Source organism: Stegostoma tigrinum, chromosome 7, assembly GCF_030684315.1.
Source record: "Stegostoma tigrinum isolate sSteTig4 chromosome 7, sSteTig4.hap1, whole genome shotgun sequence".
Classification (NCBI taxonomy): domain Eukaryota; kingdom Metazoa; phylum Chordata; class Chondrichthyes; order Orectolobiformes; family Stegostomatidae; genus Stegostoma; species Stegostoma tigrinum.
Genome location: NC_081360.1, coordinates 49,152,174 through 49,164,651, shown reverse-complemented (window position 1 = coordinate 49,164,651; position 12,478 = coordinate 49,152,174). Strand labels below are relative to the sequence as shown.

Genomic DNA, 12,478 nt, shown 5'->3' with positions numbered 1-12,478 from the left:
CCTTCTTCAGACAGGGGGATGGGGAGAGGGTTCTGGAATAAATAGGGAGAGAGGGGGAGGCGGACCGAAGATGGAGAGAAGATAGGTGGAGAGGAGAGTATAGGTGAGGAGGTAGGTAGGGAGGGGATAGGTCAGTCCAGGGAAGATGGACAGGTCAAGGAGGTGGGATGACGTTAGTAGGTAGGAAATGGAGGTGCGGCTTGAGGTGGGAGGAAGGGATGGGTGAGAGGAAGAACAGGTTAGGGAGGCAGAGACCGGCTGGGCTGGTTTTGGGATGCAGTGGGGGGAGGGGATGAGCTGGGCAGGTTGTGTGATGCAGTGGGGGGAGGCCCTCCGCTTCTTCCTGTCCCACAGGCCCGACCAGCCCCCCTCCACTGACACCCTCATCCGCCTAGCCGAACTCGTCCTCACCCTCAACAACTTCTCTTTCAATTCCTCCCACTTCCTACAGATAAAGGGGGTGGCCATGGGTACCCGCACGGGCCCAAGCTATGCCTGCCTCTTTGTAGGTTACGTGGAACAGTCCCTCTTCCGCATCTACACAGGCCCCAAACCCCACCTCTTCCTCCGTTACATTGATGACTATATCGGCACCCGCCTCTTGCTCCCCAGAGGAGCTCGAACAGTTCATCCACTTCACCAACACCTTCCACCCCAACCTCAAGTTCACCTGGGCCATCTCCAACACATCCCTCACCTTCCTGGACCTCTGTCTCCATCTCGGGTAACCAGCTAGAAACTGATGTCCATTTCCAGCCCACCAACTCCCACAGCTAACTAGAATACACCTCCTCCCACCCACCCTCCTGCAAAAATTCTATCCCCTATTACCAATTCCTCCGCCTCTGCCACGTCTGCTCCCAGGATGAGGCATTCCACTCCCGCACATCCCAGATGTCCGCATTCTTCAAGGGCCGCAACTTTCCCCCCCGCAGTGGTCGAGAACGCCCTTGACCGCGTCTCCCTCGTTTCCCACAACACATCCCTCACACCCTGCCCCCGCCACAACCGCCCCAAGAGGATCTCCCTCGTTCTCACATACCACCCCACCAACCTCCAGATACAACGCATCATTCTCCGACACTTCCGCCATCTACAATCCGGCCCCACCACCCAAGACATTTTTCCATCCCCACCCTTGTCTGCCTTCCGGAGAGACCACTCTCTCCGTGACTCCCTTGTTTTCTCCACACTCCCCTCCAACCCCACCACACCCGGCACCTTCCCCTACAACCACAGGAAGTGCTACACTTGCCCACACCTCCTCCCTCACCCCCATCCCAGGCCCCAAGATGACTTACCCCTCCCCCACTGCATTACACAACCAGCCCAGCTCATCCCCTTCCCCCCACTGCATCCCAAAACCAGCCCAGCCTGTCTCTGCCTCCCTAACCTGTTCTTCCTCTCACCCATCCCTTCCTCCCACCTCAAGCTGCACCTCCATCTCCTACCTACAAACCTCATCCCGCCTCCTTGACCTGTCCGTCTTCCCTGGGCTGACCTATCCCCTCCTCCCTACCTCCCCACCTATACTCTCCTCTCCACCTATCTTCTTTCCTCTCCATCTTCGGTCCGCCTCCCCCTCTCTCCCTATTTATTTCAGAACCCTCTCCCCGTCCCCCTCTCTGAAGAAGGGTCTAGGCCCGAAACGTCAGCTTTTGTGCTCCTGAGATGCTGCTTGGCCTGCTGTGTTCATCCAGCTTCACACTTTATTATCTTGGATTCTCCAGCATCTGCAGTTCCCATTATCTCTGATAATGTTGAGACTGGTAAGTTGAATCATACCATACTCTGCTTCTCTCACCACAAACGCTACCAGACCTGCAAAGGTTCTCCAGCATTGTGTGCTTGTTTCAGATTTCCAGCGTCTGCAGTATTTTACTTTCATCTACATACAACCTAACCTGTCAAACAGAATGATGTAGGCTGGTAGTCTTTTTCAGCTAGGCAGTTTCTATTTTATAATTACAATGGTAAAACTCATGCTTAAGTACATTGTGTGTCTTTGCATTAAGACATATGCTACAGCCAAGGCCTAAAAATCCCATGTAATTTTTCTTTGTTTCCCAAGTACAGTATGACACTTGTAGAAACTTAGTTAACAGTCAATAACCAGTTATTTTAGGAAGGATACCTTCCCAACAGGATGCACTTACAGCAAAAGGATGACGGTCAAGTTGCTGCGACTAATGACATTTATTCTATGAGTGATCAGTCCGAGGCACTCAGCTACGAAGTACGAAAGCCCAGATTGCATTTTCGTAACTGCTAACAAGGGAAACTTGCTGGCTAGTAATTTCTTAGTCTCCACAACTTAAGTAACAAAAGGAAACAAACCAAGCATCTGGCAGTCACATATCCCTGAGGATAATTCAAATAACTTGCCTCCTGTAGATCACTTTCTGGCACTGCCCTTACTTAGTTTGAATCTTACATGCCCTAACTGAATTAGCGTCTGTCCTGTGATGGTATTTCAACACTTGATTTTAGCAATATCAGGTGGCCAAAGCCTTTATACAGTTTCCACCACTTGCAGGTCTACATGCTAATGTTTATTGACATCTGCTTTAGACAGTCCACCTTTCAGAAGCACACTGGCAAAATCCAGCTTTATCCTTCTGTTTTCCCTTCTGACTCCTCAAACACTAGTGTTCCTTGTTGGCATAACATACAAAGTTAACCAACAGCTTTCTTTCAACTCAAAAACCAGAAGAACTGCAAAGGCTGTAAATCAGGAACAAAAACAAAAGTTGCTGGAAAAGCTCAGCAGGTCTGGAAGCATCTGTGAAGGAAAAAACAGAGTGTTAATGTGGTCACTGTACCTGAAACGTCGACTCTGTTTTTTACTTCACGGATTCTGCCAGCCCTGCTGAGCTTTTCCAGCAACTTTGTTTTTGTTCCTTCAACTCAACCCTAACAAGACCAAAGTCTCTTACCTGTTCTGCCTAAAACTCTAGAATTTAGCAACCAAAGCACTCTCTCTAGCAGTTCCCTCAGATTAATTTTAAAAAATGAGTTAATCATTTTGATGAGTCCTGACACTGTTACAAAATATGTTCGTTTGTGAGATAAACCTATTATAGCTTTTTAAAATGTTTTCATTGACAGGCAAGCATTTATTACCTATCTTTCAGTGACTAAAAAAGTCTACCATATACTATACCATTCCATTCCATTCATTATACCTTGAAAACCCCTGTTTTTCTTCCCCAAAACATATCATGTATCCCGTGATCTATCCATCCATTCTGTAAGAATATAGAAAAAGGTTATTTGACCCATAATATTGTGCCTCAGATCAGAATAAGACCTGTTCATCCTAATTCCATTTTCCCCATTTTTAATTGATAGCTTTATAGGTGACAGCACTTCTGACTGCATAGCCAATAACTGCTTTGTAAATGTGATGTTATTGTTTCTACCACCTTTTCAGGCAGCAAATTCAAACCTTTAGTGCCCTCTGGGTGAAAAAGAAAAATTCTCAACTTTGCCCTAAAAATTCTTTCAATTACTTTAATTCTATGCCCCTCATTACTGAACTCCTTCAGGGAAATTTGTCCTTCTTATCCATCTGCTGAGGCCCCTCATATTTTACGCATTTTATCTCTCCTTAGTCTCTTTTGCTTCAAAGAAGAAAACCTCAGCCTTTCCAGTGTTTTTTTCACAGATAAAGTTCTATTTCTGGTTACATCATTATAAATCTGAGCCTATGATTTTCTGAAGTCTTTTACAGTTGAAATTCACAGATTCGTAGAATCCCTACAGTGTGGAAACAGGTCATTCAGCCCAACAAGTCCACACTGACTTCCCGAAGAACATCCCATCCCCTATCAACCCAACATGCACAACCCTGGACGCTACAGGCAATTGAGCATGGCCAATCCACCTTACCTGCGCATCTTTGGACTGTGGGAGGAAACTGGAGCACTCGGCAGAAACCCACACAGACATGGGGAGAATTTACAAACTCCACGTAGACAGTCGCACAAGGCTGGAATTGAACCTGGGTCGCTGGCACTGAGGCAACCACTGAGCCACTGTGCTGAATTGCATTCTTAACAATAGAATCTTATGAGGAAAAAATCACCCAGCCTCAAAGATATCATTTCTACTCCTTCTATATCCAAGCAACCATAAAAGTTTCTCATTTGTCTGTTAAATCTTTTTATTCGGATTTATTACTCTGAGATCACACTTCTGAATTCTTCTGATGCTATTCTTCTAAGCTACCTTATACCTTCTGAAAATCCATATAAGGTGGATCTCCCATTTACAATTCTTCCAAAGAAACGATTAATATTGGGTTAAATCAATGACAACCTGCACTGTTGACAAACATGCTTCAATATTTACTAACATAATCAGAAACTGTCAACCTATGAGTTTGCACATAACTAATGGTAGACTAGCAGATTCACAGGTACACAATTTTGTTTTCTCATAATTGTTTTGGAACATATTAGATTGCCTCCTCTCTCATCCAATAGCATAATATTTGTATTAAAAAGTTCTGAACAACTCCTGCTATTTTTGGATATCTACAACAAGCAATGATGTACTCCACGAGGACCCTCTGGCTTACTCCATTCTATTAATTTATACAGGAAGACTTAGAAAATTTGGAAAACCCAACCATTTATTAGGTTTTACCAAGATTTGTAAACACTAATGTAAAACATTCATAAAACATTTCCTTTAACACTGTAGCGTGATAACAGGAACTGCAGATGCAGAGATAACAAAAGGTGGTGGTGGAGGAACACAGCAGGTCAGGCAGAGAAAAAAAGAATGTTGACATTGCGGGTTGGGACTCTGCTTCAGAAATGGGGAGAGGAAGGGAAGCTCAGGAATAAATTGAGAAGAAGAGAGGTGGGGCTGGGAAAGGTAGGTGGGATGGTGATAGGTGAATGCATGTAGGCAGCGGTCAGGATTGGTCAGTGAGGTGGGAGGAGAGGACAGGTGGGGGAGATGATGGTCCAATTGTGTTAGATCAAGGAGGTGGGGATGAGAGAAAGGGTTGGTCAAGGGATGAGAAGCATTTGAAACTGGTAAAATCTACATTTAGGCCGTCGGTCTGTAGGATCCCGAGACAGATTTGTTTTTGTAATTTTTAACTTTGTGTGAAACAGGGCAGAAGTAGACCATTCAGCCCTTAACTTCCAACAATAACTGACTTGCAGTGAATTTACACTATTTCATTGTTCCTAAGGCATATCATGTGAAACGTTTATTATTTATTTAATTGAATTGTTCAGACTGGTGCACTTACATATTTTAAAGAGGCAGACTCATCGTGACCTGAATATTTTCCACTCAACTTTCTCAATGCCTTAGTTCTGAAACTATTTAACTCAATTTTCAGATCCACATGGTAAATGTCCAAAATAAATGTTCTTTAGTCTTTTAAAAAGAATTCATAAGACAGCGAGGTACATGCTTTTAAATATACTAAGAATCTTCCATGAGAAAACACATTTTATATGGAAACCTGAGAGACTTTGGAGAATCATGATCAAGCCCACAGAGGTCTATACACAATAGAAAAGCCAACTTAATCTTTTCCTACACCATGTCTCAATGGTGAAAGATTTCAATGAACATTCTGGTCCATACAAGCACACTTTATGCTTCCTCTAGACTAATATTTACTGTACATTCAGTAGACACACAGTCACAACACAATTTGTCTTTAATAAATCCAACATTTAGCAGTATTGTGGAACAACTTGCAATACTGTACCTTAAGTCTACTGCTATCTAGTTGCATTAGTTGTTCTCCATCAATATTTTTAGAAACAAATTCTGTTGTGTATTGCTCTAAATTCATTCCCATCAGCCAATGACAGACTTGTTGGGTTGTCCATTGAGAAACTGCTCGATTTTGCCATTGGTTCTGTTTCCCTGTCATTGCTTGATCAGGTACCTGTTTCAACAAAGTAAAATAAAATGTGATGGGTAAAATATATAGCCTTATCATAATGTAAATGAGACACAAGAAGAACTAAGTTACTCAAAGGAATAAAATGTTTTTCATTATGAGCATTTGGAACTAGATAGTTTGCTATCTCTCTTCTGTTGTATTGATACTGCTACCACTGATAAAAAAGTTATCAAACAAAAACAAAAATAAAATTCGCTCACGAAACTCAGCAGATCTGGCAACATCCATGAAGACAGAAACAGCATTAACATTTTGAGCCCAGTGGCTCTCCTTCAGAACTGCTATGGAGTTCCTCCAAACATTTCTGCTTCTGTTTTTTTTCAGATCTCCAGCATCTGCAATTTTGTTTTATTACAAACATATACATATCGCCACAGATTACAATATTTTTATACCACACCCTTTTAAAGTAAGCAGCAATGATAAGACTATATGGTTTTGTCACTGTATGTTATTACATTACTTCCAACAAAAAAAGAAAATATTCAAAAGTATGCGCTGATGAAAAGTACTGTAAAATATATAACTATCTCACTAATGCATGAAATAGGAGTAGGTAATCATATTATGGGAATCAGAAGACGGGTACAGACACTGTGGCCAAATGGTTCTCTTCTGAACCATAACACAACAATTCTGTGATTCTATTACTTTCACGTTAGGTTTAGAAATAGTAAATGCCATAACACTTGAAATCCTATACTGCCAGATAAAGCGCTATTTGAGTTATGTCTTATCACATCTGAACAAAGTATTTTATATTGCATCAATTATTTCAAAATACTTCAATTTACGCTGGCAAACGTGGTAAGCATTGTTACAAAAAAGAAGGATGCCATTCAAAATGTCATGGCAAGCTGAGGATTTTTGGTGAAGGAAAGATTAGAAGACACAAGAAGGATTCCCTGCTTTTCTTCAGAGTTACTTACAACTTTTAAGTTGTAGTTACATACTGCCCTTAACACAACAAAATAGCTAAGACTCTTCATAAGTGAGATATGTCAGTGTTAATTAAGGAGAAAGCATACTCAAATACACGATCGGTGTCAGGTTTTAAGAAGAGATAACAAGGTCTGGAGCTGGATGAACACAGCAGGCCACGCAGCATCTTAGGAGCAGGAAGGCTGACGTTTTGGGCCTAGACCCTTCATCAGAAACCAAAAGACAGCTTCCTGCTCCGATGATGCTGCTTGGCCTGCTGTGTTCATCCAGCTTCACACCTTGTTATCTCAGATTCTCCAGCATCTGAAGTTTCTACTATCTCTGATGCAGGTTTTAAGAAGTTGTCTTTAATGAAGGAAGTAAAGGTTGGAGATAATGGGAACTGCAGATGCTGGAGAATTCCAAGACAATAAAATGTGAGGCTGGATGAACACAGCAGGCCAAGCAGCATCCCAGGAGCACAAAAGCTGACGTTTCGGGCCTAGACCCTTCATCAGAGAGGGGGATGGGGAGAGGGAACTGGAATAAATAGGGAGAGAGGGGGAGGCGGACCGAAGATGGAGAGTAAAGAAGATAGGTGGAGAGAGTATAGGTGGGGAGGTAGGGAGGGGATAGGTCAGTCCAGGGAAGACGGACAGGTCAAGGAGGTGGGATGAGGTTAGTAGGTAGATGGAGGTGTGGCTTGGGGTGGGGGGAAGGGATGGGTGAGAGGAAGAACCGGTTAGGGAGGCAGAGACAGGTTGGACTGGTTTTGGGATGCAGTAGGTTGGGGGGGGTGGGGGGGTGGGGGGAAGAGCTGGGCTGGTTGTGTGGTGCAGTGGGGGGAGGGGACGAACTGGGCTGGTTTTGGGATGCAGTGGGGGAAGGGGAGATTTTGAAACTGGTGAATTCCACATTGATACCATTAGGCTGCAGGGTTCCCAGGCGGAATATGAGTTGCTGTTCCTGCAACCTTCGGGTGGCATCATTGTGGCAGTGCAGGAGGCCCATGATGGACATGGTTCATCTGCACATCTGCCAATGTGGTATACTGCATCCACTGTACCCGGTGCGGCTTCCTCTACATTGGGGAAACCAAGCGGAGGCTTGGAGACCACTTTGCAGAACACCTCCGCTCAGTTCGCAACAAACAACTGCACCTCCCAGTCGCAAACCATTTCCACTCCCCCTCCCATTCTCTAGATGACATGTCCATCATGGGCCTCCTGCACTGCCACAATGATGCCACCCGAAGGTTGCAGGAACAGCAACTCATATTCCGCCTGGGAACCCTGCAGCCTAATGGTATCAATGTGGACTTCACCAGTTTCAAAATCTCCCCTTCCCCTACTGCATCCCAAAACCAGCCCAGTTCGTCCCCTCCCCCCACTGCACCACACAACCAGCCCAGCTCTTCCCCCCCCACCCACTGCATCCCAAAACCAGTCCAACCTGTCTCTGCCTCCCTAACCGGTTCTTCCTCTCACCCATCCCTTCCTCCCACCCCAAGCCGCACCCCCATCTACCTACTACCCTTATCCCACCTCCTTGACATGTCCGTCTTCCCAGGACTGACCTATCCCCTCCCTACCTCCCCACCTATACTCTCTCCACCTATCTTCTTTACTCTCCATCTTCGGTCCGCCTCCCCCTCTCTCCCTATTTATTCCAGTTCCCTCTCCCCATCCCCCTCTCTGATGAAGGGTCTAGGCCCGAAACATCAGCTTTTGTGCTCCTGGGATGCTGCTTGGCCTGCTGTGTTCATCCAGCCTCACATTTTATTGTAAAGGTTGGAGATGTTTGTTTACAGAGGGAATTGCTGATTTAGCTATTAAAATCAAGAGGTGAGAATTAGAGTGGTGCAAAGATCTTGGAGGGTTATAGGGCTGCAAGACATTATGGAGATAGGAATGAGGCAGGCAGGCAACACACTAATATGAAACCAAGGATAACAATTTTTAAACCATGGCATTACTTATCTGGAAGCCAGTGGCGGTCAGCAAGCACAGCAATGATGGATGAATGGTACTTGAGTGTATTTGGGCACCTGCAGAGTTCTGGAAAACCTCCAGTTTACCAAAATAGGCTGGGCAGGAAAGTCTTATAACAGCCAAGTCTACAGATAATGGATGGCATCGTGGCTCAGTGGTTAGCATTGCTGTCTCATAGCACCAAGGATCTGGGTTCAATTCCAGCCTTGGGTGACTGTGTGGGTTTCCTTCAAGTGCGCCAGTTTCTGTCCACAGTCCAAAGATGTGCAGGTTAGGTGGTTTGGCCATGCTGAATTGTCCATAGTATCTAGGGATGTGCAAACTTCGTAGATTAGCTGTGGGAAATGCCAGGTTACAGGAATAAGGTACAGGGTACGGATCTGGACGGGATGTTCTTTGGAGGGTAGGTATGGACTCGATAGCCAAATGGTCTGCTTCCAAACTGTGGGGATTCTATGATTCTATGGGTTAGTTTGAGATAATGGTCAGCATGGACTGGTTGATTTGAAATCTCTGTTTCTGTGCTGCATGACTATGGCTCAATGAATCTCGCTCTCAGCTAAAACTATATTTAAACCATTAATAATACTTTCTCCTAAAACGATGTTCCTTTTAACACCTCTCAGTTGAATGGCTTTCTGAACCACAGTGCCCTGCTGTGTCTGTTCATTCTCCTTGTTGTCCCTTCCTTCATTCAGGCAAGTTAAAAGAATCTGGAATCTGTTGAACAAATGCAAAGGATTTCTTCATTGCTACCTTTTGGGCTCCTAGTACTCCTACTTTCATAGTTTCTCCTGAATCTGACCATTGCAGAATTTCAAAGTGCCTTGTCTAATTCCCCTCCCTTTCCCTCGTATGTGAAGTTCAACTTGAGTTCACCAGCTTCCAGCTAAATTTGCTCAACCTAAAGACAGTGCAGATGTGGCTCATAGAGGTGCCCGTCAATTCCCACAGCCACTACTCAAAAGGCCTTAACAATCAGTGAGTGCAGAGTGACAGTTTAAAAGTTTCTAATTCAGCACAACAGGAAATGTTGAGAAGTTTGAAACAAATTCGGTGATCAGCAGAGACCACGGAAGTGGCACGTTGAAATGAGACACGAGAAACAGAAAAAGTTATGATAGTTATAATGAACAGAATGAGGACAAAAAGATGAGTAGAAAGTCAAACAGATTATATTATGAAGGGTCTAGGCCCGAAACATCAGCTTTTGTGCTCCTGAGATGCTGCTTGGCCTGCTGTGTTCATCCAGCTTCACACTTTATTATCTTATATTCTTAAGTGCTGGGAAGGACTGTCGTAGAGATTATCAAAACGTGTCAACTTGTAAGAAAAACAAAATCAGGAAGAGAGCCATTTAACGACTAAAAACTTTCCAGTTTGGAATGAAAGTAGTAATCAGCTTGTGAATTCACCTTCGCATAATCCATCTGCGACTCATCCCTTCCTTCAAAATCTCTGGAGATTGGATTTTCACCAGTATCTACTTCATACTCTACAGTCCATTTGATTATGCTTCTATCACCCTAGTTATTATAGAAGTTCTATTCTATACTCTCAATTTCCAATACATCTGTACTAACTGGTTCCCTTCCACACCAGTTCTTTCAATACATCTAAAATTAAACTTCCATTCATGTCCAGCATATAGACAGGGCAATCATGGACACCACATTGCACTGTTCGAGTTCCACTTACCGTTCTCATGTGCTTGTCTTTTCATGCTACATTTATGTAGAACTAACAAAACAGGATATTTTTCCAGAATTTAACAAAGTACCCTACGCATAAAAAATGTTTTCAACATTGCTGGCTTACATACAAATGGTAAACAAATTGCTAAATTAACTTGGATTATTCATATTTTAGACCATAAGACATAGGAGCGAAAGTAAAGCCATTTGGCCCATCAAGTCCACTCCGCCATTTAATCATGGCTGATGAGCATTTCAACTCCACTTACCCACACTCTCCCCATAGCCCTTAATTCCTTGCGAGATCAAGAATTTATCAATCTCTGCCTTGAAAACACGTAACGTCCCGGCCTCCACTGCGCTCCGTAGCAATGAATTCCATAGGCCCACCACTCTCTGGTTGAAGAAATGTCTCCTCATTTCTGTTCTAAATTGATCCCCTCTAATTCTAAGGCTGTACCCACGGGTCCTTGTCTCCCCGCCTAACAAAAACAACTTCCCAGCAACCACGCTTTCTAAGCCATGCATTATCTTGTAAGTTTCTATTAGATCTCCCATCAACCTTCTAAGCTCTAACGAATACAATCCCAGGATACTCAGTCGTTCATCATATGTTAGGCCTACCATTCCAGAGGTCATCCGTGTGAATCTCCGCTGGACATGCCAGAGTGCCAGTATGTCCTTCCTGAGGTGTGGGGCCCAAAATTGGACGCAGTATTCCAAATGGGGCCTAACTAGAGCTTTATAAATTCTCAGAAGCACATCACTGCTTTTATATTCCAACCCTCTTCAGGTAAGTGACATTACATCCGCTTTCTTAATCACGGACTCAACCTGCAAGTTAACCTTTAGAGAATCCTGGGCTAGCACTCTCAGATCCCTTTGCACTTCAGCTTTATGAATTTTCTCACTGTTTAGAAAATAGTCCATTCCTGTATTCTTTTTTCCAAAGTGCAAGACGTCACATTTGCTCACGTTGAATTTCATCAGCCATATCCTGGACCACTCTCCTAAACTGTCTAAATCTTTCTGCAGCCTCCCCTCCTCCTCAGTACTAACTTCCTATCATCGGCAAACTTCGCCAGAATGCCCCCAGTCCCTTCATCCAGATCATTAATTTGTAAAGTGAACAGCTGCGGCCCCAACATTTGAACCCTGTGGGACACCACTTGCCACTGGTTGCCATTCAGAAAAAGAGCCTTTTATCCCAACTCTCTTCCTTCTGTCAGACAGCCAAACCTCAATCCATGCCAGTAACTCACCTCGAACATAATGGGCCCTCACCTTACTCAGCAGCCTCTCATTGTTTTTGCCCTATAAGCTTTTCCCTAATTATTTTTATCTCTATGTATTACGAGATCATGCTTTTCCTATCCAACATCCCATGATTACTATTCCACTCTTTTGATAGTGGTGATGACAGGATATTAGCCAGGAGAGGGAAGGCTTTAACTGCAGTGTTACAAATGTAGCAGAGCTTAGTTTTCACTGTTAAATGTGGACTGTGAAATTTAGGTTAATTTTAGCCAACGAATGGGCCAGAGAAGAGGGAGAGTATTAAATGCTGACATCGAACAAAACAATAAAGTGTGAAGCTGGATGAACACAGCAGGCCAAGCAGCATCTCCTGAGATGCTGCTTGGCCTGCTGTGTTCATCCAGCTTCACACTTTATTATCTTGGATTCTCCAGCATTTGCAGTTCCCATTATCATCGACCAAAACAAATGCGTTTTATTGCCTTCAACATCTCACTTTAATGAGTTTAAAAATTCAAGACATATATAGCATTTTCATGACAAAAAACGTACTGTTTAATTTTACGTGAATACATTTTATTTTTACAATGTACTTAGCTGTAAAAATTAGCAGTTCGATTACTGTCAAGTTAGAATCAAATTTAGTTTAAAAAGTTACTCCTAACAAAAAAAAA

At 43.7% G+C, this 12,478-nt stretch overlaps 1 protein-coding gene across 8 annotated transcripts in view; it reads right to left on the bottom strand.

The window, feature by feature from the left end:
* ppp1r9ala (protein phosphatase 1 regulatory subunit 9A-like A) overlaps positions 1-12,478 on the bottom strand; it is a 133,946-nt gene that overhangs the window by 32,459 nt on the left and 89,009 nt on the right. For all 8 annotated transcript variants that reach the window (XM_059647225.1, XM_059647226.1, XM_059647227.1 and 5 more), the window contains one exon: positions 5,741-5,923. In XM_059647225.1, coding sequence (XP_059503208.1) covers positions 5,741-5,923 — 183 coding nt within the window. The remainder of the gene's footprint in view (positions 1-5,740; positions 5,924-12,478) is intronic.